Source organism: Nothoprocta perdicaria, unplaced genomic scaffold (genome assembly GCF_003342845.1).
Source record: "Nothoprocta perdicaria isolate Ctin4 unplaced genomic scaffold, notPer1 scaffold_33, whole genome shotgun sequence".
Lineage (NCBI taxonomy): Eukaryota > Metazoa > Chordata > Aves > Tinamiformes > Tinamidae > Nothoprocta > Nothoprocta perdicaria.
In genome coordinates, this window is record NW_020455566.1 from 1684250 (window position 1) to 1709254 (window position 25005).

The 25005-nt window shown below is 57.1% G+C and overlaps 3 protein-coding genes across 3 annotated transcripts; 1 reads left to right on the top strand and 2 right to left on the bottom strand.

The window, feature by feature from the left end:
* Positions 1-273: 273 nt before the first annotated feature.
* Positions 274-4439, top strand: GPN2 (GPN-loop GTPase 2). The gene is made up of 5 exons (XM_026043395.1): positions 274-689; positions 2109-2265; positions 2552-2712; positions 3360-3490; positions 3949-4439. Exons 1-5 carry the CDS (start codon positions 276-278, stop codon positions 4019-4021), a joined length of 936 nt encoding a protein of 311 aa, XP_025899180.1. The 5' UTR covers positions 274-275; the 3' UTR covers positions 4022-4439.
* Positions 4440-7396: 2957 nt separating this feature from the next.
* SFN (stratifin) lies at positions 7397-8160 on the bottom strand. Its single transcript, XM_026043439.1, has one exon. It carries the CDS (start codon positions 8135-8137, stop codon positions 7397-7399), a length of 741 nt encoding a protein of 246 aa, XP_025899224.1. The 5' UTR covers positions 8138-8160.
* A 3200-nt stretch (positions 8161-11360) lies between these two features.
* On the bottom strand, positions 11361-22413 carry ZDHHC18 (zinc finger DHHC-type containing 18). The gene is made up of 7 exons (XM_026043412.1): positions 22259-22413; positions 18755-18904; positions 17315-17452; positions 16802-16850; positions 16235-16337; positions 14760-14869; positions 11361-13302 (listed from the first exon to the last, which is right to left on the bottom strand). The coding sequence occupies exons 2-7, from the start codon at positions 18897-18899 to the stop codon at positions 13185-13187; spliced, it is 663 nt and encodes a 220-aa protein (XP_025899197.1). The 5' UTR covers positions 18900-18904; positions 22259-22413; the 3' UTR covers positions 11361-13184.
* Positions 22414-25005: the final 2592 nt, after the last annotated feature.

Genomic DNA, 25005 nt, shown 5'->3' on the forward strand with positions numbered 1-25005 from the left:
ACATGGAGGACACGAGGGGGCGCGGGGCAGCCGGTGGCCACGCGAGAGGGCAGCGCCGCAGCCCGGGGGGGCCACGCGCGCCTCGTCCCACGGGAAGGGCCCGCGCGGGACAGGAGTTACCCCCGAGGGCGGCCCCCCCGCGCGGCCCCGGGGCGGGATAACGGGACACGCGGGACCACACCGCGCGGCCCACGAGGCCGCCCGCGAGCGCGGCTGGAGCCTCGGAACCGAGCGGCGCCGTTGGCCTTGGCAGGAGGAGCCGGGACGGAGCCGCCATGTCCGGCGGCCGCGCGGCCGCGCCGGCCTTCGGGCAGGCCGTGATCGGGCCGCCGGGCTCGGGCAAGACCACCTACTGCCACGGCATGCAGCAGTTCCTGCGCGCGCTCGGCCGCCGCGCCGCCGTCGTCAACCTGGACCCCGCCAACGAGGCGACGCCCTACGAGCGCGCCGCCGACGTGGCCGAGCTCGTCACGCTGCCCGACGTCATGGAGAGCCTCAAGCTGGGGCCCAACGGCGGCCTCATCTACTGCATGGAGTACCTGGAGGCCAACGTGGACTGGCTGCAGGAGAAGCTGGCCGCCCTCCGCGGCCACTACGTCCTCTTCGACTGCCCGGGCCAGGTGGAGCTCTACACGCACCACGGCGCCCTGAGGAACGTCTTCGCCCGCCTGGCCAAGTGGGACTTCAGGGTAGGTCGGGGGCTCCGCGGGCAGCCGGGGTCACCCCCTGCACCCGTGTGGCCTCAGGGGGGTTGTACCTGGACGTGGGAGCTTTTCGTCGTGGATGGGGGGCTAGCGGCTGTTTTCTTGCCCGACCTCTTCGTCCTTTTGTGTTGAAGGGGTTTGTGAGGGAAGATGAAGGGGTTTGTCCCCGTTTCATGCCTGGAGGGGTTGGCAAGACCAGGGACTTGTCCAGGACCTTGCCAGTGTCCTTCTCAGGGGCAGAACACGTGGATTCTCCCCTCGCAGACTCTCGCCTTGCTCGCAGCTCCTGTCTGCAGAGCTCATGCGTTTTATCTGAGGTGGGGCTGCATTTTGGAGCAGGGAGGTAGATTCCTGTGCCGGGGCAGCGGGAATCCTTGGCACTGCACTGTGAGAAAGTCGGGCGTCATCTGAGGCGCTGCCTGCCACTCCTGCAGCCGGCCCGAGTCGCTGCGCGCGCTGGCAGACGTGCCGGGCGCTTTCTTGCACAACGGAAGATGCAAATTAGGAAATGCAGGTGAGAAGAGTCCCATAACCGGGGCCCTAAACTTGCCTACGTTGCATTTGTTTTGCATTGGGGCCAAACCATGAATGTGCAAACCACGTACGGTGTGAGCAAGAAAGGCAGGTTCCTTTGCTTGAGAATGTCACTGGGAATCTGCGCATTAGAATTGATTTTTGTTCAAGTAAACGTACGTGAAATTCCAGTTGCTAAAAAAAGATGGTTACACTCCTTTTTTTGATGTTCAGTTCAGTGCTTGCAGCTGCCTGTGGGCTTTGAACTTGCTTTTTCTGCTGCAGAAGCGGAGCTGAGACCGAGCCGCGCTCGCCTGCAGAGCCCTGCATTTGACTAACCTCGTGTAACAGGCAGCAACTTAACAGAGACCTTCGACCACATCGTTACCTCTGCATGAAACCCGGGGAATCGAGCTGCTCATTAATTTAATTATTAATTATTATTTCAAACCACATGCCAATTGTTTCTCCCGGCACAGCGTGGCGTGCTACGGTTACTGCTACCGAGTGCTCGCCGTGCACAAGCATTGCTGTGGGCAAGGTGGAAGGCTCATGGCAGCCCTGTAATTCGGAATGAGAGTTAAGCCCAACTCCCACCCTGCAGAGCTCAGACCAGCGTCTGTATTTGCTTCATCTGCAAAAGAAACAAGTCCTGAGAAAGAGGAGAGCAGCAGCAAGCTGAAGTGTCTGTTAGCACTGCCCAAGTCCCTTTGTACGAGGAGGATATTTCATATATATAAGCTAGAAGTTAGGTGGTAACTGTCATTTTGTGGGCACCGATGAGGTTATAGTTGGGTCTGAACAGATTGTCCTGTAGCCACTTCTTGGATTGTCCCAAAAAAGAGCGGAGGGACCGTTTGCTGTGTGTGACCTTGTGCCTGTGCCGTGCAGCTGGCTGCAGTCCACTTGGTGGATTCTCACTACTGCACCGATCCTGGCAAGTTCATCTCTGTGCTCTGCACCTCGCTGTCCACCATGCTGCACGTGGAGCTGCCCCACGTTAACGTGCTCTCCAAGATGGACCTGATCGAGCAGTACGGCAAGCTGGGTGAGAGCCGTGGCGGCAGCAACGCGGGGCAGGGCGGGCTGGCTGCTTCACTGCAGCCTTTGTGTCTCTGGGGGACGGTTGGGCAACCGGTGTGGATGGTTCTCGGTTCTTGGTGGCCCATTCTGGCTGGGGAGCCCCAGTAGCTGCAGAGTTGGGAGCAGAGTCATGCTAAGCGCTAGTGCAGGTAGAAAGATGGGCACGTCTGGAGCACGTTTAGCCCATGTGAGGGCTGGATCCTGCTCTGGAGGCAGGTGCTGAGAGGTCCTTGGCTGGTGTTTCCTCGCAGCCTTCAACTTGGATTATTACACGGAAGTCCTGGACCTCTCCTACTTGGTTGAACATTTAGCTTCTGACCCCTTCTTTAAAAACTACCGCCGTCTCAACGAGAAGCTGGTGGAGGTGATTGAAGACTACAGCCTCGTGTCCTTCGTTCCGCTCAACGTCCAGGTACTGCAGCAGGAGAGGTGGGCAGGGAGCGCTGGGCTTGTGGCCAGCACGTTGAGTAGCCGCTGGGTTGGGTCTGCAGGCAGGAGAAGGGGGCAGCTGCCACGGTCGTGCACAGAATCCCTCACCGCCTCTGCCCCCCGAGTCCTGGCTGCAAGAAACAGAGCCATGAGGGATGGAGAGCTTTAATATCAGGAGACACAGGGGTGGAAAAGGACAGTGAAAGACACCCAGACTTGTTAGTGGTTTGGGACCACAGAAGGAAAAGGAAAAGCTAATGAGATTGGGGCTACACAGGCCTTGTGTTCGAGACGGACATCTCTTCTGCGCCTGCATTTCAATGTTGGGTGAAGTATTACATCGTTAAATTGGGCAGCACAAGATAATTAGAAGATGGGAGGGACACGTTTGTGAGGCAGGGCTGCGATGTTCCTTTGCAGCCTGCTGAAGAGGCCACGGAGGGAGAGGTGCTGAGAGGTGGCAGGAGGGGGCGGGAGGCTGTCGGCACCTCGGAGCCTCCCGGAGGCTCCAGGGAAGCCCGGCCTGCAGCTCCAGCCCTTCTGCGTGGCTCGCTCTGCAGCGCTCGCAGCGCTGGCTCTCGCCTCCAGGGAGGGCTCAGTGTCCCTGAGTGTCCCCTCCTCTGCTTCCAGGACAAGGAGAGCATGCGGCGGGTGATGCAGGCGGTGGACAAAGCCAACGGCTATTGCTTTGGAGACCAGGAGCACAGGAGCCTGGAAGCTCTCATGTCGACAGCGATGGGAGCTGATTTCCACTTCACTTCGTATCCTTCTCCACTTCTCCTCCGTTGCCTTCAGTCTTGGTCTCTCGTGGCTTGGGCTGCATGAGGAGCTGGCAGTTTGCAGAAGCAGGTGGTTAGTGATGCTGTTTGGTGCTAAATGTGCAGCAGGTCGGCATGGCTCAGCCCAGATCTTAGCAGACAGTTGCCCACACCAAAGCCACCACATTTGTTGTTAATTGATATCTTAAAAGCGGGAGGAATCTTTTGACATCTTCCCTCTTATTCATGCTCACTTGCACTGTTTCATTCCACTTTGTCCAAACCGTATAATTGATTCCCCTGTAGTTGTCAGGTTTGTGATCAACCAGAGCCAGAAATAACCCAGCTGCTGCATGTTGTTACCAGCACTGCTGTCGTGCTGGCAGCCCCCAGGCTAACGCTGGGGTTGTGCGTTGGGGCCAGCCCCTGTGTCCTGTTTTCCTTGATCTGCGAGTTGCCAGCACGCTCGCAGTGCAGGAGAAGTACGTGCGATGTGAGGACGAGGCCGTGGAAGAGGACGACATGGAGCCGTAGCGCGCGGCCCTGCCCGGCTGCCTGCTGCTCCGACAGCTCGCCCTGTGTACGGGAGTCCCTGCGTCGCTGGGCTCAGCCTAAGCAACAGCCTTTGCACTTAGGCTCCATCTCTGGGGCTTCTGCCCAGAGCAACGTGTTCGCAGACACCGTGCAGCTGAGGGCACAGCTGCTCTTTCCTTAGGAACAGGAGAGATTCCGCAGGTTAAGGCAGGGTTAGCAGGAGAGGCAAGACGCAGCAAACCGGCCTTTGCCAATGCTCTCCTGATCATGACTAAGGTTGATCCAGAGAGAAAAAGGTCAGTTCGAGCTGTCTCTTCTGCAGTGAGTTTTGTAACAGAGGTTCTTGATTTGCTGCATAGGAGGAACGTGCACGGTCCTCATATTGAGAGGTGCGGCCAGGCTCAGAAACCTTTCATCTGTCTCAAGGAGGACAGAAGGATGCTTGTTTTTCTTTGTTTTAAAAATAATGACGGACTCTTTCTTAATAAAATACCTCTCCATCTTGCTTTCATCTGGTGAGTTTGCTGAACCTGAATAAATAAAACTGAGAGTGCTGCAAAGCCCGGGGCTAGAGAGCCGCTGGTGGCAACGTCACAGCGGCCGCTGCCTCGTGCAGTTTGCGGCAGCGCTGCACGCTCACGACGTTGCCTTTCCCTGCGATCCACCTGGGAACAGCCGGAGCGTTTGCTGGAGAGAGCGGGTGGGAAGGCAGGTGGCTCCTCTCCGGAGCTGGGGCTTTGGATTAAGAAAGACCCTGGGTGAGGCTGGAGCTCCTGGTCTGCAGCAAGGCCCTTCCCCGGCTGCTGTGTTTGCTGCCCTCAGCCCCCTTCCTTCTTTTCTGGCCATGGTTTTTTCACAGGAGCTTCTTCACATCCCAAGTCGTGGGACTTTCCTCAATCCTGTGGAATTCCCTCTGTGGCCGGTTGTGCCTCCTGGCAGGGATGAGCTGCTCTCAGCCCGCACGCACCACCTCTTCTGTGTCCCCCGTGGGACACGCAGCTTTCTGTGACCAGAACTTGGGGACGTGCAGACAGGGAGGTGGCCGGGCACAAGGGTGGGAAGACACCGCTGCCAGGCGCACACACAACTGTGCACATCAGCTGGATCATCGTGCTAAGAGATTACGCAGCCATTTCAAATATAAAAGTCAAATTCCCATCTGCTCTCAGTTATCAGCTCCTAAACGCTTCTCCTAAAAGCGCCAGGATCTCCCTGGCTCTTGCTGGTTGTGGTGGCTGCGTTTCAGCACTATCTCAGGCTGGAAGGCTGGAATTCAAGCTGAAAATCAGAGCTAAAATGTCACCCGTGCATCTGCACCTTGCAGTCTTCAGTCTTATTCATCTCATTGGGCCCTGTGGTTGCATTAAGGGGATGCAAGAAGTGATTATAAAATGAGATTTTTATGGCTGATTTTTATGGCTTTGAGAGATTTGGAGCTTAAAAGGGTATTGGCAGGTCAGAGCGGTGTTATGAAAGCACCATCAAAGCGTTTGCGGCAGCTGGGCTCTCTTATTTTAATACCCACGCAGTATCTGCCACCCCAGCCCTGGGGGCTGTGCCAGCGCCAGAGGGAGACCCAAAATCCCGGGAACCTTCTGCCTGGTCCCGGCCAAGAAATGTGGAGCTCCAGGGAGGCAAACGCTGCCCGGGTCGCATTTGGCCCTGGGGGGCTCGGGCAGCTGAGCCCTCGTGAGCTGGGGCTGCCAAAATGCCCCCCACAGGCACCCCGAAAGCTGCTGCCTTGCAGGGCAGGAGCATCGCGCCGGCCTCGGGGCTTTGGAGCCCCAAACGCGGGTGTGTTGAGCAGCCCCGGTGCCCGCGATGCCATCACCGGCCCCCGGCCCTCGCACAGCCCCGGTGGGAGCCCCTGGCCCCACAAAGCGGCTCCGCGGGCTGGGGAGGGGGCCGGGGCGCCCCAGCCCACCCAGCCGGGCTGCGATTTCGGGTGCTGTCGAAATCCGGCTCCTGCTGCCGCCTGGGCACCCGCTTAACCCCTTGGCAGCCCTGGTGTCCCGCAGAGCCAGCGCGCGCAGCGGGTGCCGCACGTGGCAGCGGTGCTGCCCACGTACCCCCAAACCCACTGGTTTTGGGGGGAGCTGGCCCTGGGTTTGGCTCCCAGCAGGGCTGGCGGGTGGGCGAGGGGCTGGGGAGGGGGCGAAGCAGCCGCGTGGGGGGCTCAGGGGTTAATCCCAGCAGGGCCCCGGGGCGGCGCATCCCGGGAGAACAGGTTTGGCTCCACACGGCACAGCCAGTGCGTTCCCACGAGGCCGGCCCTGCTGAGCACGCGCACAGCTCAGTGCAGCAGTGGCGGGTCCCCAGGGAGCCCAAGAGGGGCTGGGGCCAGCCCGGCCCAAGGAGCATCCCGGGATGGGAATGGGAATGGGGACAGGGATGGGGACAGGGATGGGGATGGGGATGGGGAAAGGGATGGGGATGGGATGCGGATGGGGATGGGGGGTTGGCACCTGCAGGGTACCCGTCCGTGCCTCAGTTTCCCCAGTGAGGGAGCCCCTGGGGGAGCCTCGGGGGTATCGGGCCCTGGTGTGGGGGGGCTCAGCAGAGTGGGCGCCAGTGACTGAGTCACGGGGCGGCTGCTCCCAGCCTTTCCCATCAAAGCGGCGCTCCCGCCCGCCGGGCCGGCTCCTCCCTGCATCCATGAGCTCATTCCCGCCCCGGGCGCCCGGCCTGACGTGTCGGGGCCGCCTCGTGTCGGGGCCTGCGCCGCTGCGGGGGGGCCCGGCCGGGGCCCGACGTGAGGCGCGGAACAGCCCCCGGAGCAGGGCCTGGACGGCAGGGAGCTCTGCCAGGGAACCACATGGGGGGCACTGGGAAGAGCCCCCTGGACTGCCCTGGATTCGCAGGACAACCAGTGCATCCCGTTCCCGGGGCTCCCCAGCCCTGTCCCCACCCCGCCCTGTGGGAAGCTCCCCATCCCGCCCGGACCGGCATGGCCGCCCCGCTCCCGCGCGCCCTTCGTCCCCCTCCTCCTCCTCCTCCCGCAGAGACCACGCAGAGCACAGAGGCAGGCGTGCACGGCAACCTTTATTGGGGACGCTTGGGCCGCCGCTCGGTGCCCCCCGACACCCGGGGGAAGAGGCAGGACAAGCCGAAAGCCCCGAACCCCCCATCGGCCCGGAGCTTCGCCCGGCTCGCCGGGAATGGAGAAGGGAGCCAAGCGGGAGCTGAGCAGGGGCGTCCCGGCGCCCGCCGCGCTCCCCGGTGCCGGGAGAGCCCCCGGATCGGATCGGCAGCCACTGCTCCTGGGGGAGCAGGGCAAACCGAGACGCCTCCCAAAAAAAAAAAAAAAGAAACCCAAATCACGGAAAACCGGAGACGGGAGGAGGTGGGCGCCGGGCCCGGCCCCGCGGCGCCAGTTCAGTTCTTGGGCTCTTCGCCAGGCTCGCCGCCGTCTTCGCCCGAGCACTCGGCTGTCCATAGCGTGAGGTTGTCCCTGAGCAGCTGCATGATGAGGGTGCTGTCCTTGTAGGAGTCTTCGCTGAGCGTGTGCAGGTCCCCCATGGCCTCGTCAAAGGTGGTCTTGGCCAGCGCGATGGCCTGCTCGGGCGCGTTGGCGATCTCGTAGTGGAAGACGGAGAAGTTGAGGGCCAGCCCCAGGCGGATGGGGTTCGTGGGCTGCATCTCCTTCTTGCTGATGTCCATGGCCTCTTGGTAGGCTTTCTGGGCACTGTCAATGGTCTCCTTGCGGTCGTCGCCCGTGGCCACCTCGGCCAGGTAGCGGAAGTAGTCGCCCTTCATCTTCAGGTAGAAGACCTTGCTCTCGGCATCGCCGGCCTTCTTGATGAGGAACTTGTCGAGCAGGCCCAGCACCACGTTGCAGACGCTCTTGAGCTCCCCTTCCACCTTCTCCCGGTACTCGTTGACCAGCTGCGCTTTGTCGTCGCCCTCCTCCGTCTTGTGCTCGATGCTGGAGATGACCCTCCAGGCGGAGCGCTGGCAGCCCACCACGTTCTTGTAGGCCACCGAGAGCAGGTTGCGCTCCTCGTTGGACAGCTCGTCGCCGTGCTCCACCACGGCCTTCATGAAGTCCGCCATGTCCTCGTAGCGCTCGGCCTGCTCGGCCAGCTTGGCCTTCTGCACCTGGTGGTTCCTGGCCATGGCGGTGGCGGCGCGAGACGGAGCGGCGGCGAGCGGGACCGTGGGAGCGTGTGCCGAGCGCCGCCGCCGGGATCCGCTTTTGGCCGCGCGTCGGAGCCTGGAGCAAGAGCGGGAGGAGCCAGGAGGCCGCGCAGCCGCCCTGCCGCCGCGGCCCCCGCCCCGCCGCGCGCCCTCGTCGGGCCCTGGGGGGACAAGGGGGGGACAGGGGGGCCCAGGGACCCTGCCCGCACCCCAGGGGGGGCAACGCGGCCCCCACCCCGTCCCACTGCTCGCGCGGTGGGAGCAAAGTGGGACACAGCAACACGCGGCGCTTAGGGGGCAGCCCGGATGTTGAGATGGTTTTTAGGGCTTTTCCCCCCAAAAAAGCCCCATGCTTGTTGGTGCTGGGGTGGGGGGCGCGGTGCCCTCCACCAGGACATGTCCAGAGCCGAGCTCTTCCCGGGTTAAAGGCAACGGCGGCTCCGGCAGCAGGAGGGACAGGCTGGGCACACTCAGGGGCTGCCCATGCCAGGGATTTCTTGGAGCAGAAATCTCTCCCCCTCACCCCAAAATAGCAACCCCCCCCAATGCAGAGCTTTCCCCCCCTCTGCTCCTCTCTTTCCCCCCTGTCTCGGGGAGGCCCCGCGCGCAGCCGGGCGCGGGCGATTAGGATCGGCTTGGCGCTGGGCGCAGTTTCGCTCTCGGCCTGTCGGCGCACGCCGGGCGCCCGCGGCGGCCTCGCGGCCCGGCCGCGCGCGGAGCCGGCCGGGCGGCACCCGGCGCCTTATCGGCGGCACCGCCGCTTGACTCATCCCGGCAAACACCCCGGCCCTTCCCCACGGGGGGATTGGGGGCCTTTCCGGGCGGATGGGGCTGCGGGCGGCCGGGCAGGCCCCTTTTCCTGCTGTTTTCCTGCTGTTTTCCTGCTGTTTCCTGGCGGCTCCGGTGCCTCTTCCTGCCCGGAGGAGCGTGGCCACAGGCACCGCCGTGACCGAGATCCAGCCCCTGGTCTGTCCTGGGAGCAGATGACACCGCGCTCATCCACACAGGCCCCCTGCGGGAAGCGGGAGTGATGGGGCTGGAAGAGGGCGCCTTTCCCACCCGCTGGATCGGGGATGGATCCTAGCACGGGGCTCACTGGAGTGGGGCAATATCCATAGAAACCTGGGGGGAAGGAGCCTGCTGCCCCCATCCCCACCTCAGCACTCGGCACCAGGGCGGGCCAAAGGCGGGCAGCTCCGTGGAGCCGGCTCCCCGCGGCACCGGCGCTCCGGCCATCCATCCGGTGCAGGGAGCAGCCTCCAGCCGGAGCCCCTTAGCCAATTCAAGGAGCACGGCTGCCTCAGTCCCTGCCAAGGCCGGCTGAACCGCTGCCAAACGCATTTGAAATTAGCCAAGAAGCTGCAAAAAACATTCGGCTCGACCGGTTTCCCAGAGCGCAGAGCCGTGGCCCGGGAGGCAGCGCCCGGCCAGCGCCTCGGAGCTCCCGGCCACCGGCACCCAGGGCCGGGCGGCCGCTCCCCTGCGCCGCCCAAGCAGGAGCCAGGCACTCGCTTACAGTAAATAGGAGAAAATTTATTTAGTTATTTGTTACAAAAGGCAAAAAAAAAAAATAGACTGCAAACTCTAATGGGCTCGAAGCTGTGCGGGCGGTCACGTCCTGCTGGGCTGCAGGGGCCGGAGGGCCCAGCCTGCGCTGTGGCCTTCCAGGAACGCCGCGTGCGCGGGGAGAGGGATGCTGCAGGATGAGCTGCTGGGGGGTCCAGCCCCTTGCCCTGAAAAGCAGAGCCGCGCAGAGAGCGAACGGAAAGCAGAGTGTTTGGAGGGTAAATTCCTACGCGCAGCAGCTCCCCGCGAGGCGGGGCCCGTGCAGGCGGCTCCGAGACGGCCTCGGCCGCAGAGGTGCTCACAGGAGCTGCTGCTTCCCCCGCTCGCTGGAGTCCCACGTGGCATCTTCCAGGACGGGGAGCTCCCTGCGCTGCAGAGCGAGGTGCCAGCAGCCCCGTGTGGCCTCGGTCCCTGCACGCGGGAGCTGGTGACGGCCCGGGGCAGGGTGTCCTTATGGCTTTGAGCGGCGCGGAGGCCCGTCCTGCAGGGCAGCAGGCGCGAGCCTGGCGAGCGGAGGCACACGTGGTGGCGAGGCTGTCGCTCCGCTGCCCTTGGCACACTCCAAGAGAGGCAGAGGGCTGCAGGTCGCCAGGGCTTTGGGGCCCTGAACGCACTGGGGTGCTCGGAGGCAGAGAAAGAGAAGGTTAACAGCAGAAACAGCACGAGGGGAAGGGGGAATGGGGGCAGAGCAAGGGCTGGAGGGACCCCAGGAGCACCGCACCGGTCTGGTCCTACAGCTGACCCCAGGCGGGACGGATGGGGTGCATGAGACCCCCCCCATGGCAAAACTGGGGTGGGAGGTGCAGCAGGACAGGCCGCTCCCCCCAGGAGCCGGTGCTGAGGTGCCAAACCCTGACCCACGGGCCCCGCCAGGACACGAGCAGCGAGGAAGGAGCGTGCGGATCGTTGGGACCCCCAGCGGCTGCTGGGGTCGAGCACGTGCCGGGCTGCACGCGCAAGGAACCAGCGGGAAGCCGCAACGCGCTCCCTGGCTGCTCCCTGCCCCTGCCGTCCTGGTGCCAGCCGGGCGCTGCCCCAGTCGCAGGATGGACCCCATGGGCGAGATGGACCCCACGGGCATGTGGCACGGGCGGGACGGGGCACTGCAGCGGGTGGATGACCGCAGTGGGGAAGCAAGCGCTCTCTTACCGGCTACCCCTCGGAGCCGGGGCTAACGTCCGAGGAAGGGCTTATCCCGTCACGCCGTGCAGGAGATGGCAAAGTCCTGGCAGGCGTCCTCCTGGGGAAGACACCAGAGATTACGCGGCTCGGCGCGCGCCGGCACAGCGCGCGCTGCGTTGGGCACGGACACCTCGCATCCGGCACGGACACAGGTGGGAAAGGGACGCTTGGCTGCTGTGGGACAGTGCAGTCAGAGCTGGATGCGGGATGAAGCCGTGTCCAGCCGGAGGTGCGGGCCAGGAAAAGCCTCTTGGCTCTGGCAGGAGCTGTGGCACCACGGAGGGCTCCTGGGCTCTGCGGCCAAGTGTCCCCATCCCGCGGGAAGGCGCAGGAGCTTCCAGGAGGGCTCTGGGACCAAGAGCCCAACTCCCACCTCACAGGGGGGATGTTATAACAGACAGCTGCCCTCTTGCATGTTAAAGGAATAAATAAAAAGAAAACCCAAGCAATTAACTCTTTAAAAATATAATTTTATTATGTCGAGTAACAAAAGAAACCGGTTTAAATAGAAGCTGGAAGGCATTGGGCCCCGCAGCACCCCTGGCTCCCCGCGGCTGCCGCTGGAAGGGAGCACCGAGGCTCCTCGAGGGCCGCGACCAATCCCTTCGGGAACATGGGAGAAGCAGAGATGGCACCGCACGGTGCCAGCTCCCTCCCTGCCCGGGCACAAGCTGCTGCCAGGTAAGGTGACAAACAGGGAAGCGTTTGGCTTGGGACGGGTCTCCGGAGGAAGCAGGAGGGTGTCGCGGTGCCGGTGTCGCCCTGTCCTCCTGCTGGCGGTCACAGCGGGCTGACACCCCCATCCCAACCACGCGGCCAGGGGCACCTTTCCGAGGTGCCAGAAACAAAACGGCCAAGGAAAAGCACCCGAGGGAGCTGCCGTGCCACCCCCGGAGAGCTGGGGAGGGCGGCAGAGGAGCTCCTTGGCTCCTTGCTGTTAGGACGAGGTGTCTGTGGCCGAGCCACGGGAACCGAAAGCAGGCGGCTTGACACGAAGCACTGCAAGGCTGCCCCGCTGCTAACATGCACAGCACTAGCTACACCAAATATAAAACTTTCTACGTAGAAAAAATCTACAAATTGTGCAAAAATATCCAGCAGCTTTTAATAACACGATTCAAGTATTGCTGGCAAGGTCTGGTACTCTCCTCTATGTGTGCTCCAGTGATAGGAACATGCAGAGCTGCCTTGGGAGCAGTGTGGGAAGCCCGTGCCAGGACACAGGGATCGTTCCCGAGGGGCTGTGGACAGTCCTGCTGTCATCTGCTGGCCACAAACTCAAACCCAAGAGCACAACATGAGGCTACCAGAGACCAGCACCTGCTCAGCGCTTCCCCTGGGTAACTCCCGCTAGGAAGATTGTGACCCTCAGGAATTCACCTGCTCTTCTGTTGCCTTTAAGAGTCCCACGGACAGGAGTGAGCCGGGCTTTCCTGGCAAGCTGAGGTCAAATCCTACAACTGTTCTTTTCCAGGCAGCATCTCACCACGAGGGCTGCTGGACACTGCACAGTTTTGCCTTTTTCCCTGTGAAGATGAGTTTTTTCCTAACTCATGCCCTGGCTGCAAAGCTCTTTCCAGCTGAAACTCAGAGCTCTTCAGCACTCCCTTAGAGACCAGCCAGAAAACGGGATCAAACGGCAGCTGGGACATCTAGGCAGCTTCCTCACCTGCTGGGAGCCAGGGAGCCTTCCCGGGAAACCCGCCGCAACTCATCAAGGCACAGCAGCTTCCAGAACAGAGAGCTGCTCCTGCAGCCACCGGGAACGCGGACATTAAGACACCAAACCCCTCCACACAGCAGAAGGCATTCACGGAGATATCGGGAATACCAAGGAACTTCCATCTCTGCCAGCCCAAAAGATGAGGCCGGGCAACACAGCTCAGAACACGGACTGGTGGCCTGTGCCCACCTGCCCTCCTTGGCCCCCCTCCTCATTCCTCGGGCTGAGCACAGCCCTGGAGCCCCAGGCCCAGCAGGCCAGTGGCTCTCACACCTATTTGCTTCCCAGTTGCAGTGTGGACCCCTGCTTTCTGCTCGAGTCTGAGGGTCTTGCACACTCTATCAGTTGAAAGTCCAGGCAGGCCACATCACAGTGAGACAAATAATCAAAAATAATAAATAAATTAAAAAAAAAAAAAAAGGCAACATATGGCTCCTCTGAGTCTTTGGCAGCTCTGTGTCACAGGGCTGTCCCGCCTGAGGCCAGGGGGATGGTAAGAGGGAAGGTAGTGGCTGGAGTTTGGTGCAGGCCCAAGTGGGCTGTGACACGGCACCACTAGGGAATGCCTCCTACCATGCTGGTGTCAGTTTTGGCTCCAAAGGAAGGGGGTTCATTCTTAGGACTGGACGGCGTGCCGACTTCTGGCTGAATAAATCCTCTTCTGTCTATCAAACTGGAAAACAGAAGGGTAAAGAGAGGAGTTACAACTCTCAGGACACAAAGACTCTAACCTACATGCAAGTTCAATCAAAAAATTTCTACAGAAAAAAAAAAAGATAGCATAAAAGAGGGTCTTTAAAGTTTGCACAAAGTGAAGATGCCTGGTAGTGAAAACTCCCTTTCCCAGTGTCGTGAGAGCAGCCAAGTGAAGGAGCAGAGAACAGACAGCACTCACTGCAGGGTTTTGGCTTGCACAGCCACCCCCAGCATGAGCCCCCAGCCCAGCACGGAGTTTTAAAGCAGGTCTTGATCCATTCAGTAGATGTGCTGAGCAGCTGCTAAAGCTACTCTGCCCACAAGGCCTGACACGCAGGTGCCCCCGGCACAACGACGGGGGCTCACAGATGAGAGGTGGGTCTCCCTGTGGGAGCTGCTAACCAGAGCATCAGCAGGAGCGGTTTGGACAACACAGCTCCTCGTCTATTAGATGAGTCACAGACCTATCGCACAAGCCATCAAACAGTCTTCACACAGTAACAGCTTTGGGTCACCACAAACCCAAACGGGAACTGGCTAAAGGACTTTACAACAGGAAAAGAACACAAACGAGAAAGAAGGCTTGGAGTAAAACGCTACCCTCCTGCCAGCTCAGCTCTCCCAATCTGCAGATTTACCATTCCCGAGCGGCAGCAGTTGCATTTCAGCAGTTTTGGACCAACCATGAGCTTAGGGGTACTGCAGAGAGCAGGTCAGGACACCAAGGGAGAACACAGGGCCTCTAGCTATGTGGCCTCACTTGAAATCTCAGGCACCTTCCTCTGCTGTTACCTGACACTGAATTAGCACTGCTAGGATGCTCTGTGTAAATCCCAAGAGGTTCCCAGCAAACAAAATGCATCTCAAGGAGACCTGCATGTCCTAAGACAGCCCAGGAGCTCCAAGTCAGAGTGCAGGTCCTCAATACCAGCAGCCAAAGGTAAGAGGATTCCAGCCCAACTCTGCCCAATTGCACCCCCTTGTGACAGAGAGGTGATAATTCTACACTGCTGATGGGATGAAGGAAGAGCAGCCCAGAGATGAGCATGCTCCAGGCCCAAAGCTTTATTTTACTGCACAAGGAGGGAACTGCCTTTGCCTCTGTTTTAATAAACGTTCTGGTTAACTCACAGGTAAGAGAATTTGGTAGGATGTTATAAAGCAGTTCAGGCAACTCAAGTGTTGCTTAAGGATCAATCTTATCTGGTGCAGAACCTTGCTGATTGCTTGCCAAGAGTTACAGCCCGGTGCTCAATCCTTGCAGTAGACGAGGAAACGTACGTGTTAAGCCTGTGTTAACTGCTCTTCAACCTCACGGCAGCAGATGTGTTTGGCTGGCACAAACTCTGGTGAACCACCATCAGTCTGCACTTTCTGGAGCCCCTCTCGCAGCAGGATGCGCTTCCCAGTGCGGAGCAGGGGACAAGCTCTTACCTGGGATGGAAGGGCCCACACAGCACCGCACAGCAGTTTGTGAGGATACTTTTATGGCTGTAAGGATTGGCAAACTCTGAGCCCCTCTTATTTGACCAGGACCCTTTGATCTGAAAGGGAAAAGACACATGTAAATTAAGATGGGAAAGATGTGATACAATTACATGATAATAAAAGTAAGCGAAAATCCTCGATCAGGAGGCAAACAGCTTCTGCCCTGATAAAAATAACCTCTTCTTTGCTTCAGCAAGCAGGACAGCTGAGCTGAAGAAAGGCAGCCAGAGGAGATAGCAATACGTTGTCCTGCCTTTAGGTTCAACCTCGCAGCTACAAAGCCCCTAGGCTGCGACCTCCTCATGCTTCATGGCAACTTGTTAGAATCATCGCCTTCAACTCCAGCCTCTTTTTTCCCCTCATTTCCCAGGCTGGAAGCTCACAGAAGCAGCGCTCTTAGCCGAGGGTACCTCGTGTGCTCCCCGGGCTAAACTAACCCCAAGGGGATTCCCAGGCCCTTCTGCTAAGGAAACCACGTCACCCGCCCACGCCCTGAGCAGCTGCCACTGGGACTCTGATTTTGAAACCCCAAGCAAGTCAACCATGGGCACACGAGCGTGGGCAGATGCTATACCTGGCCACGAGCCCCTGCCTGAAGGGCACCATTTACCCCCGCATTTCCTCTTTTTGTTTTTACTTGCCCTCCCCAGGTGCAGCCCAAGCTGGCAGTGCAACCAGAGAAGCAATGGGCCGTATGCTCTGGACTCGGTGCCCTCAACACAGTCCTGCTAATACCTCGAGACATAATAGAGCAGGAAGGAAAAGAAAAAAGGAAAATGCAGACCTTTCTTCTGTAGCTATGGAAGCTTCCAGCAGGCCTTACAGGGGTCTGTGGCCTGAAGGGTGAATTTTGATTCTCACCAAGGACCAGCTAGATCCCGCTTTTCCAAACGATCCGCCGTGCTCGGGGTTCTCGTCTGGCCCTTTGAGCCTGCACACACCCCGCTCTGTATGGTAAATATCTTCAGAAGACGTCCCTACATTATTTGCCTATTGCACTTGAAGTGACAAAGGGACTTGCCCAGGGTCTCAGAGGAAATCTGTGGTTGCCCTGAATGCTGAATTAAGACCACCCATGTTCCAAGCTAAACCCCAAATCTCTGGGGGCAGCCTTCCTTTTTTTAAACCTCAGAACTCCCAATTTAACCAAAAAAGAAAAGAAATGAAAAAAGCACATAACTTTTCAAACATCTCAGCCAGATACTCCCTAGCCTGATGCTGCCAAGGAGCACATGCTGCCTTCCCAACATGATGCTCCTGCACCATTTTCTACACATGCATCTATCTGAACACACTGCACCCATTTGAGGCCGCCCTGAAAATGCCACCTCTGCCTGGAAAGCTGCAGGGCTGGCAGCCCCACTTACACCCGAGGGGTTTCCTTTGCTTCCCTGTGAAAGAACAAGCATCCAAGTACTTACATCTTCATTTGTGGTCAAGTTGGAGGCAACTAAGTAAGTGTGAAAACCTGAGAGGCCCAAAATAGACCAGACTGAGAAAAAACAAATCACCAGCTCCAGCACAGTGAAAAATAAAAAAAAGAAAGGAGTCAAGGAAGTCTCATAGAATAAAATCTTCCTGTAGGGAGAGGTGAAGAGCTGTTTTGGGAGGTACCCAAGGTAAAGACCACATGCAGTGGGCCTTCCAAGAACCCTTGGTACTGAGGGGTTGGCTGAGAAGCCCACACAACACAGTACCTGCTCATACCTTCTTCTAGGGAAAAGGTGCCCCCATTCCCAGCAAGGAGAGAGCATTTCAGTGGCAAGGACCTAAATATGGAACTAAAAGTCCTACCACTTTGGTGGCAGTATCAGTCTACAAACGGAGAGATGCCTGCCTGCCCTCACAAGCAGCTAGGGGCCTAAATCAGATTTTGGAAGTACACCACAGTGCCCCTTGGAAGAAGACATTGCGCTCCCACATTACACTGTCAGTGCTGCTGCACAAGGGCTCGCCAGTCTAAGCAACTGAGAGCATCAGAAGGATATCTTGCAGGTGTTGTCTTCAGCGTGGTGAGGAATCCATCTCTCTGAGAGCCTGCAAAGCAAACATGACAAGGAACTATGTTCCATCAGGCAGCCTTGCATCTCCAGCCAAGCTCCCTCCCTCCCGAGTACACAGCTGCCCTCCCGCAGGTCACACAGACCTGCCCGGCTGCCCAGAGCCTGAAACTCTGCAGAAATGTCTGTGAGCAGAGACAGCTCCGAGAGGTTCAGGGCTGGCAGGCAAGTCACCCTCCCTGTGAGATCCAGGGTGGATGCACCCAAAGCCCTCTCGTCCACAACTGCCCTAGCATCACACACAACCCATCTGCTCTGGAGGGAATAACCCAGTCCCAAGCGTCACCATTTCTCTGCAGCGAGGTGCAGGATCTAGGGTTCCCTGCAGTGGGACTCGTATTTAACCAAAGACCAGCCCCTTCTCTGTTCACGAAGAACAGGGACTGGGAGCTTCAACAGAGCCTCAAGTTGCTCATTGCTCCCAGCAACCGCGGTACTTACGCAGAGTGAGGTGGGTGACGACACAAGCGAAGATGAAGGCGGTCAGGAAGGAGAGGGAGAGGATGAAGGCGTAGAAGTAGCGGTAGTTGCGCTTCCCCACACAGTTGCCCACCCAGGGGCAGTGGTGATCAAACCTCTCTGAAAGAAAGCAACACCGTGAGCACTGCCGTCATCCTGCACGCTGCAACACAGCGAACGTCGCTGAACCTCCGTGGATTCAGGGGCTGCAAACAGAGCTTCCACCCACCACACTTTAAGATCAGAACCTCTTAGCAGCAGTACATTAGCATCAAGCTTCAACAAAGCACTGCAGCCTGCTGACATGCCCTTTTATAACATTAAAAGCCAAATCTTTCCTCTTTCCAAGCCCCACATAAATACAAACCTTGAGCCTGGTATCATCTACCACTACTAAAACTGAAAGAAGGTATGGAAAGTGCAGATGTTTTTCCACTGTCTTGCACTGCTGGGTGTGGGCACTGAGCATCGTTGCTCCCCTTTAGTGCAGCAGCCCCCTCTTGCATTCTTCTGAGCAGAAAATAGTTTCCAAAGTCATGAAGATACGCCTCTAAAAACCACAAAAATTGCCTAGGAACCCAGAGCACATGCAACACATCTGGAAATACTCCAAGCTGTCTTCTCTTGAAAGGCAGGACTGCTGCAGCTGCGGCGTAGGGGCAACTGATGCCAGTAAAACACACCAAGGCAGGAAGACGCCTGCTCCTCCGCGAGGCTCCCTCCCAACGCTGTCCCCAGCACAGCTACTATGCAGTGAGCTGTTCTGGTGTAAGGAGCAGTCACAACATCCACAACTACCTCCAGGCACACAGCCAGCAATGTGCAGCCTTTTCTCAAGGAGAGTCCTCGGGATCCTGCACCACTTGGGTTGGTCAGGTCTGCAGAGCTAATGCAGAGCCTGCAGCACATGAGACGCCCACCCCTGGGCACCGAACTCTCTGGACATGCCACCCCATTGTGTGTCACCCTCCTGTCCCTTCAAGTTGCACAGCCAGACTGAGCAGGTAACCTCATCATCCGCTCATTTCCTCCCGCATCCGCCCCACCTGCCTAGGGCCTCATTGTGTGGAGCTACCAGAGGCTTTTCTTCAGATTTTCCTTCTCTCCCGTTCCTCCTGTTCCACCAGAACCCGAGGGCACAGCAGACAGGCTAAATCAGAGCCCGTGAAGCTGCCTCCACAGCCCTGCCCAGAGGCAAGGAGCCTCACTGTTCCACCGCTCTGCATCCTCACAGGAAGAGCAGATGCAGTATCCCCCAGCCTGAAGCCACTGCACCGGCCTCTCATTTGCAAGAGAAAGGAGAAGGACAACTCAACATCTCACCTCACAACCCTCTAAAAGGAGCAAACGCAACCTGCCCACGAATCCGAAGTGCTCCCCCTCCAGAAGGGAGGCCAGCACATCGGCAGCCTCCGCACTTACCGACGCAGTTGTCGCAGACGCTGCAGTGAGAGGTTCGCGGCGGGCGGAACATCCGGCACGTGTAGCAGTACTTCAGCTTCACCACGTACTTGTTTATCACCACCTCCATGGTGCGGGCTGGCGGGCGGTACGTCGAGGTCCCCATGTTATCTGCAAGGAGAAGGAAGGATGGGCAAACCCTGGCAAGCAGCTGCCTGGCAGAAGAAGGGCTGGCACGTTCTCGTCCGCGCTCAGCATTCCCGGGCTGAAGCTGGGATGCGGCTCAGCCTGTGGGATTTGTTTCTGAGCGGGCAGCCCAGCTCTCCAGGGAGCTCCTCACAGCCCTGCTTACGCTCCCTTCACTGTCTGTTCAATGGGAATGCTGTTGGGATGCCAAGAGGAAACAGTATCTGCCTAACACTTTGAAAACATAAAGCAATATATAAATAGCACAAAAGCAGCAGTGTCCACGGCCCAGTGACACCAACTCATCTCTGCACGTCTGACAGATCACAACAAAGAGGCACATGATCCGTTAACGCACGTGATCCTCTGCTCTGTGCACAGGACTGAATTTAGAGAAATCAAGAAATTGTCACTTTAGGGTAACCTCAGCCAAAGCACACTGCCAGCACACGGCTCCCCAACGTGGAGCTCAAACCAGCAGCGCAGCCACCACCCAGACACTCGTTTTCGTGACAGAAGGGGACAACAACAGGTGTCAAGTGCTCCACACAGATTTCACTGAAAATAACACATACACATCAATAGCACGAGGGCAGCTATTCACCTCCAGGTTGAAATTAAAATATTTTGAGGACCTTACATGTTTGCTAGCAATTGACTGGTAATTTGGGACTGACAGCTGTAGATTTTCTCCAAACAGCAAAAGTGTGAGCTGGGAAACCTCTGTATCATGTCTGCCATTTGGGAGGTTATTTAATAATTCATTTGATACACCCTTAAAATAACATCTTTCCAGATTTGAGGAAGTGTTTGAAAATAGAGATTTACTAGTGAGTGACTTAAGAAGAAAATTAATTGATTATTTCAACAGTAACAGCTGGCACAGCCAGCAGCCAGCTTACAGCTTTAGGCACTTCAAAATAGAAACAGGGCTAACCCCTCTGAGGATATTTTAAAACTAGCTGCATGGGCAGACAGAGAATTAGTACCTTGCAACCATCTCGAGTAGAGCCAGATTCAAGTTCTCTCACATTCGCTTGGCTAAAGCATCTGTTACCAAGGACAACATCAAAGCAATGTACAGAGCCCAAATGCACACACTTTCTTGGCTACCACAAACCTAATGTGACAGAGCAGTTTTTAGACAGAAACAAATATTAGCAGACTGCTAGAAACAAAGGAGACCTTGAGACACGGCAAGCTACGTTGCAAATCCCTGCCTTAAAAAATATTCCTAAATTAGTTGTCCCAAGTCCCCGACACAGACATTTTGTAGGAAAACTTGCAAGCTCCCTCCTAGTTTGGACAACTTTCAGAGTAATTAATGCACTGCAACAAAAGGGGAGAGGCTCTCTCAGACTAGTCTTTCTTCTGAGGGAAGAAAAGAGCAGCAGAACAGGCAGCCCTCTCAGCACCCTGTCTGCAAGGCTGTCCTCAGCACCAGGCTCCTCTTTGAGAGGCACCAACAAGACGAGGGGGGTTAAAAGCAGCGGTGGTTGCTGAGCTGAGTCTTTTGCTGGGACACCTGGCCCAGCGTCCTTCAGGAAGGATGGGATTTTCAAAGGCTTCTTGAGAAGTCGAGATGAGTCTGAATGAAATTCCGTTAACAGCCAAGCACAGAAAAGGTTCCTTGAAGCTCCGGGCTAAACCTTCCACCTGCACATGCACCAATTTCACAGCATTGGTCAGTAAAATGGATCCACAGACGAGCAAAGATGCAGCCCAGGCTGCCCTGGGCACCAGGACCCCTGTTCTCCCCAGCGAGCTGTGGTGCCTTCACCCAGAGACCTTTCCAGATGGATCTAACTGCATTTCCAGAAGCAGAACGAAGCACTTGCAGAGAAAAGCAAGGACAGGGGGCTAAACTGGGCTGACAGCCTTTTGCCTTATAAGGCTTAAGCTTTTGAGATCAACCCGCACAGTCTGTGGCACAACCTAAGTAGAGATTTGTTGTGCTTCACCAGAAGCAGCTTGAAAATCCACTAAAACCAGCAGGAGTTTCCATGAGGGGTGGTGTGAGCCCTGGGTGCCTGCAGCTAACATACAAATTACGTGCTCAGTTCCTCCCGCATCAATCTTCACAAAAAATAGCAACAACAGTGTCAGTAATCTCCCCGCTCCACTCCAGATACAGCAGCCAGGAATCCAGCAGGGTGCTTTAAGGCTACAAATCCACTAATTCCTTTCACTTCACCACTTCTCCCATCAATCCAGTCCCGCTCTCTGCTTCACGGTGCTGCCACCTTTCCGGTGCTGACAGTAGCAAGAAACACTATGTCAGTGTTTGTGCAGGCAAATTCCCTGCTCCCGCTCACTAGCGACCACCCAAACACCAGTGTAAGGGAGGCAGCAGGAACAGCCAGAGATAAGATTATCCGCTCGGCAGTGGACTACACTCGGAACGGGTTCAGCTGACTACAGAACTATTCTCAGGCTTGGAACAGTCTCTTTTTTTTCGGGATCAGTTGAGTTTAGTTGCAATTGTTTCATTAAAACACAAAAAGAACACTTTATTTCTGCATGTTTTTAGACCGACTTCTCTAATCCAGGAGGTCAACTCAAGGATCCTGTCCATCACCTGTTGGCCAAGGAAAATTCTCCTTTCAAATTCCAGAAGACAGGGGATTAGCAAAAAAAGACCGAGCATTAATGCTATTTATCTTCGAGGCATGCCTCTGGTTTCAGCAGTTTTATAAATATTACTTAGTTAATCCTCAGCAGCTTTCCTTCTTATCATGGTCAGCCACATCATGTCACACAGTGAAAAAAATGTAGAAATAGCAAAGAACTGGCTCTTCCAAGAGGGAAAAAAAATAAAAAAGTAAATAAAAGTTTTCAAGCCTGGATTATAATTCAGTGAAAATTCAGGGGAATTCAGACCATCATAAATCCCAGTACCAGTACTGAAAACACTGTCACTGCTTAAAAGCACCACACAGATGGGCTGTGACTGGGGATGCGACTTCTCCAGGCACTGATGCTGCCAGCTCCCCCTCATCTGAGCTCTGCATGTGGCCACGGCCCAGGCAGGTCGCAGTCCTGAGGGCAGGAACAGTCATAGCCTCCAACGCCTTGCACAGACCTCTGCTTGGGAAAGTGATGGGTTGAACAGAAAAGGAAACCACTAGTGCTTCCCTGCAGACCCCCTTCTTAAGGCACAGTGTGACGTGCTGCAGGAGCTTTCACTCCTCTCACAGGGCTCCTAAAACGCCCTAGAGCCTCCTGATCTGGAGCCTTTCTCCCCTAAGATGAGTGTTAAGGAGCCAAGACCGGCTGAGCCTGAAATGCCCCCCCACACACGCACCAAAGCAAGGACAGGAGAGGGCACAGGAGTCTCACCGATCCGCTTTTCCAGATCTGCGGCTTCACTCGGGGTGGCTCGAGGCAGGATACCTGGATCTCTGAAGCTCGTCTGAAGCAGACAGCTGATGACAAAGAAGAAGAGGACAGCTGCGATGACGGGGATGGCCAGAGTCAGGTGACTCGCAAGGAAGGGGCAGCTGTTAAAGAAAGAAAAAGAAATCGTTACAGACCACGCTTGGAGTACTTGCCATCAGCTACTGCACCAAATACTACAAAGTAATATGGAGTGGTGAACCAAAACACTGCTGCTTTGCAGGGACCCCTGGAGAAGCTGTAGCCTAGAAAGCATCCTGCAGCTCTGGAGCTGTGCTGGAAAGACAGGTCTCTGAAGCAAAGGCAGTGCTACCAGCTCCTGCACACAGGTGCTTGGTCTTTCTGAAGCTCCAGAACAGTGTTTCTAAAGCTGTCAGCTGCCCCAAAGCCTGGTCACCTTCTACAACATATATGTGAAAATGCCCTAAGTTAACAAGGGACCAAAATTGCCATGAATAGGATCCCACTTGGTTCAAAACATGAAGCTGAAAGGGAAATTGGCTTTGGTTCAATACCACTTTGCTGTCTCTGGATGACTTGTGTGCCCTTCATAGTGTGCCAGATGTTTGAGTGGGGACACATTTCAGTACTGAGACTGCTGCGACAAGCCAGCACCTAAGCAAATGATGCTCGTTGCTGGTCTTGCTGCTCCTGAACGGGCAGCAGCAGGACCTGAGGCTGTGTTCCTGCATGCAGAGACCACGGGGATTGCAGGGCAGCTCAGCTGCTCACAGCACGACACGAACACAGCTCTCGTGCTGCAGCCCCCCTCATACTCCTCCCTCTGCAAAGGGATTTGCTGTTATTAGCACTGATAAGTAACCTGAACTTGAGCACAGGCACGCAATGCGTTGCGGCCCCAGTGGCCATGGCCAGTGCTGGGTCTCCATGACACAGAGAGGCAGCTCGAGAGGATTAGGGAACTTTTGTCTCAACTCCTGAGCTCAGCTGTCCAAAACAAAGCAACCATCAAGAGACAAAGCCCCTCTGGCAGAGAGTAACTCCGCTGCCCAGTCCCTCCACGCTCTCCAGCATGGAAGCACAGAAGGGCCTCTGGAACAGGACACAGGCTTTCCTGCCACACCATTCCTGGGTATCTCTGGGCTTCTCCTTCATCCTCCGGGCAGCAGAAGAAATCACTCACAAAAAAATGTGAACTGCAGACACAAGTAAGATGTATTGCTATACATCTAGCAAACCATAACCCATGCAACAGAAGTGCACCACTTCAGCAACAACTTGGAAAGCCCCAGGGCATCTTTAACTAAGAAACAGTGACTAGGCAAGAAGGGAAGAGCAGATGTCCTTTCCTCAGCCTCGTACAAAGCAGTTACTGCGCTATTATCATCCATGGGTTTCAGTTACAGCAGAGAAGGCTGCCTCCCAGTCACAGATGACACTACGAAAGGAGGTTTCGCACAGGTATCTATTGCTGCCTCCCACAGCTGCCTCCCAGTTTCAGCTTGTCTGATTGCTCTTTCTCAGAACTTCTGATCTGACCAAGTACCTCAACACCGCTGGCTGCAGGCTCAGGTAGCTCCCCTCAGGGCCTCGGAAAGGGAACACAGATCCCAGGGCAGGAATGAAGCCTGCACTTCATAGAGGAATAAGGAAAACAGGCTCCCTTCCCTCCCGAGGGGCAGAAGGACCGAGACAGAACAGCAGAAGCCCTAGGAGACGCCATAAACAAAGGGAGCTCCCTCGGTAGCTCCTCTCAGGTAGCGCAGGACCTGACGGGCATCCTGGGCTCTCCCTTCCTGCAGGGCACAGGATCAGGGACGTTCCTGCGCTGGCCCAGAGGCACCTTCCCGAAAGGAGAGGGGATCTGTGGAGCTGCAGTTCCCCCTTCCTGGACACAGGTGCATAAGAGAGGGAGAGCTCCAGCCGGCACCCGCAAGGTGAGGCCCTACAAGCCACAAAGGGTTTACCATCCACCGACACTCTGTTTCTGCCTCTTCCACCTACGAAATTCACTGATCTTACTGATTTGCTGGCAACGTGGAAGCCAGAAAATCCTCCCTGGCTGGCTTAGAGGAGAAGAGATTGCAGGAGGGCAGCAGGACAGGGAGCCGAGAAGGGGATTCCCTGCATTGGTCATTGAGGATGTTACACCTATGGACAACAGCAGGCTCGGGAGGCAAGCTCTATCCATTCCTCCCACCCTGGTACAGCAGAAAGTCAGTGGAAGAGCGTTGGAAAAGTCCTTGGGCTCTCCAGCATCACAGAGCAGGCTCTGGGGTGACCTGGCCCTCCCTCTGCCCAGCTAAGGGGACAGGGATGGGAAATCAGAGCTTCCCCCCAGAGCAGGACCCGGAGCTTTGAGCAGGGGAGCGATTTAGGAGAAAAGCGTGGGGAAAGGGGTGCGATACCAGGACTCTGTATCTTGCCTGCAGCTCCTCACAGCACAGCACAGCGCAGTGCGGGGACAGGGGACCCCCGCTTGCAGCCAGCGGCTCCGCACAGGGGGCTGCAGCCTGAGACCACATCCCTGGGGGAGAACTGGGAAAGGGCCGGGGATACAGACCTCCCTGCAGAAAGGGAGAACCAGCGCAGGGCACCTGAGAGCCTCGTGGAGAGGGGACAGACCCCAAGGATGGGGAGCAGAGCCCCGAAAGGTCCCTACAGCCCCCATGGAGAGGGGACAGACCCCAAGGAAGGGAGGACAGAGCCCCAAGGGATCCCTAGAGCCC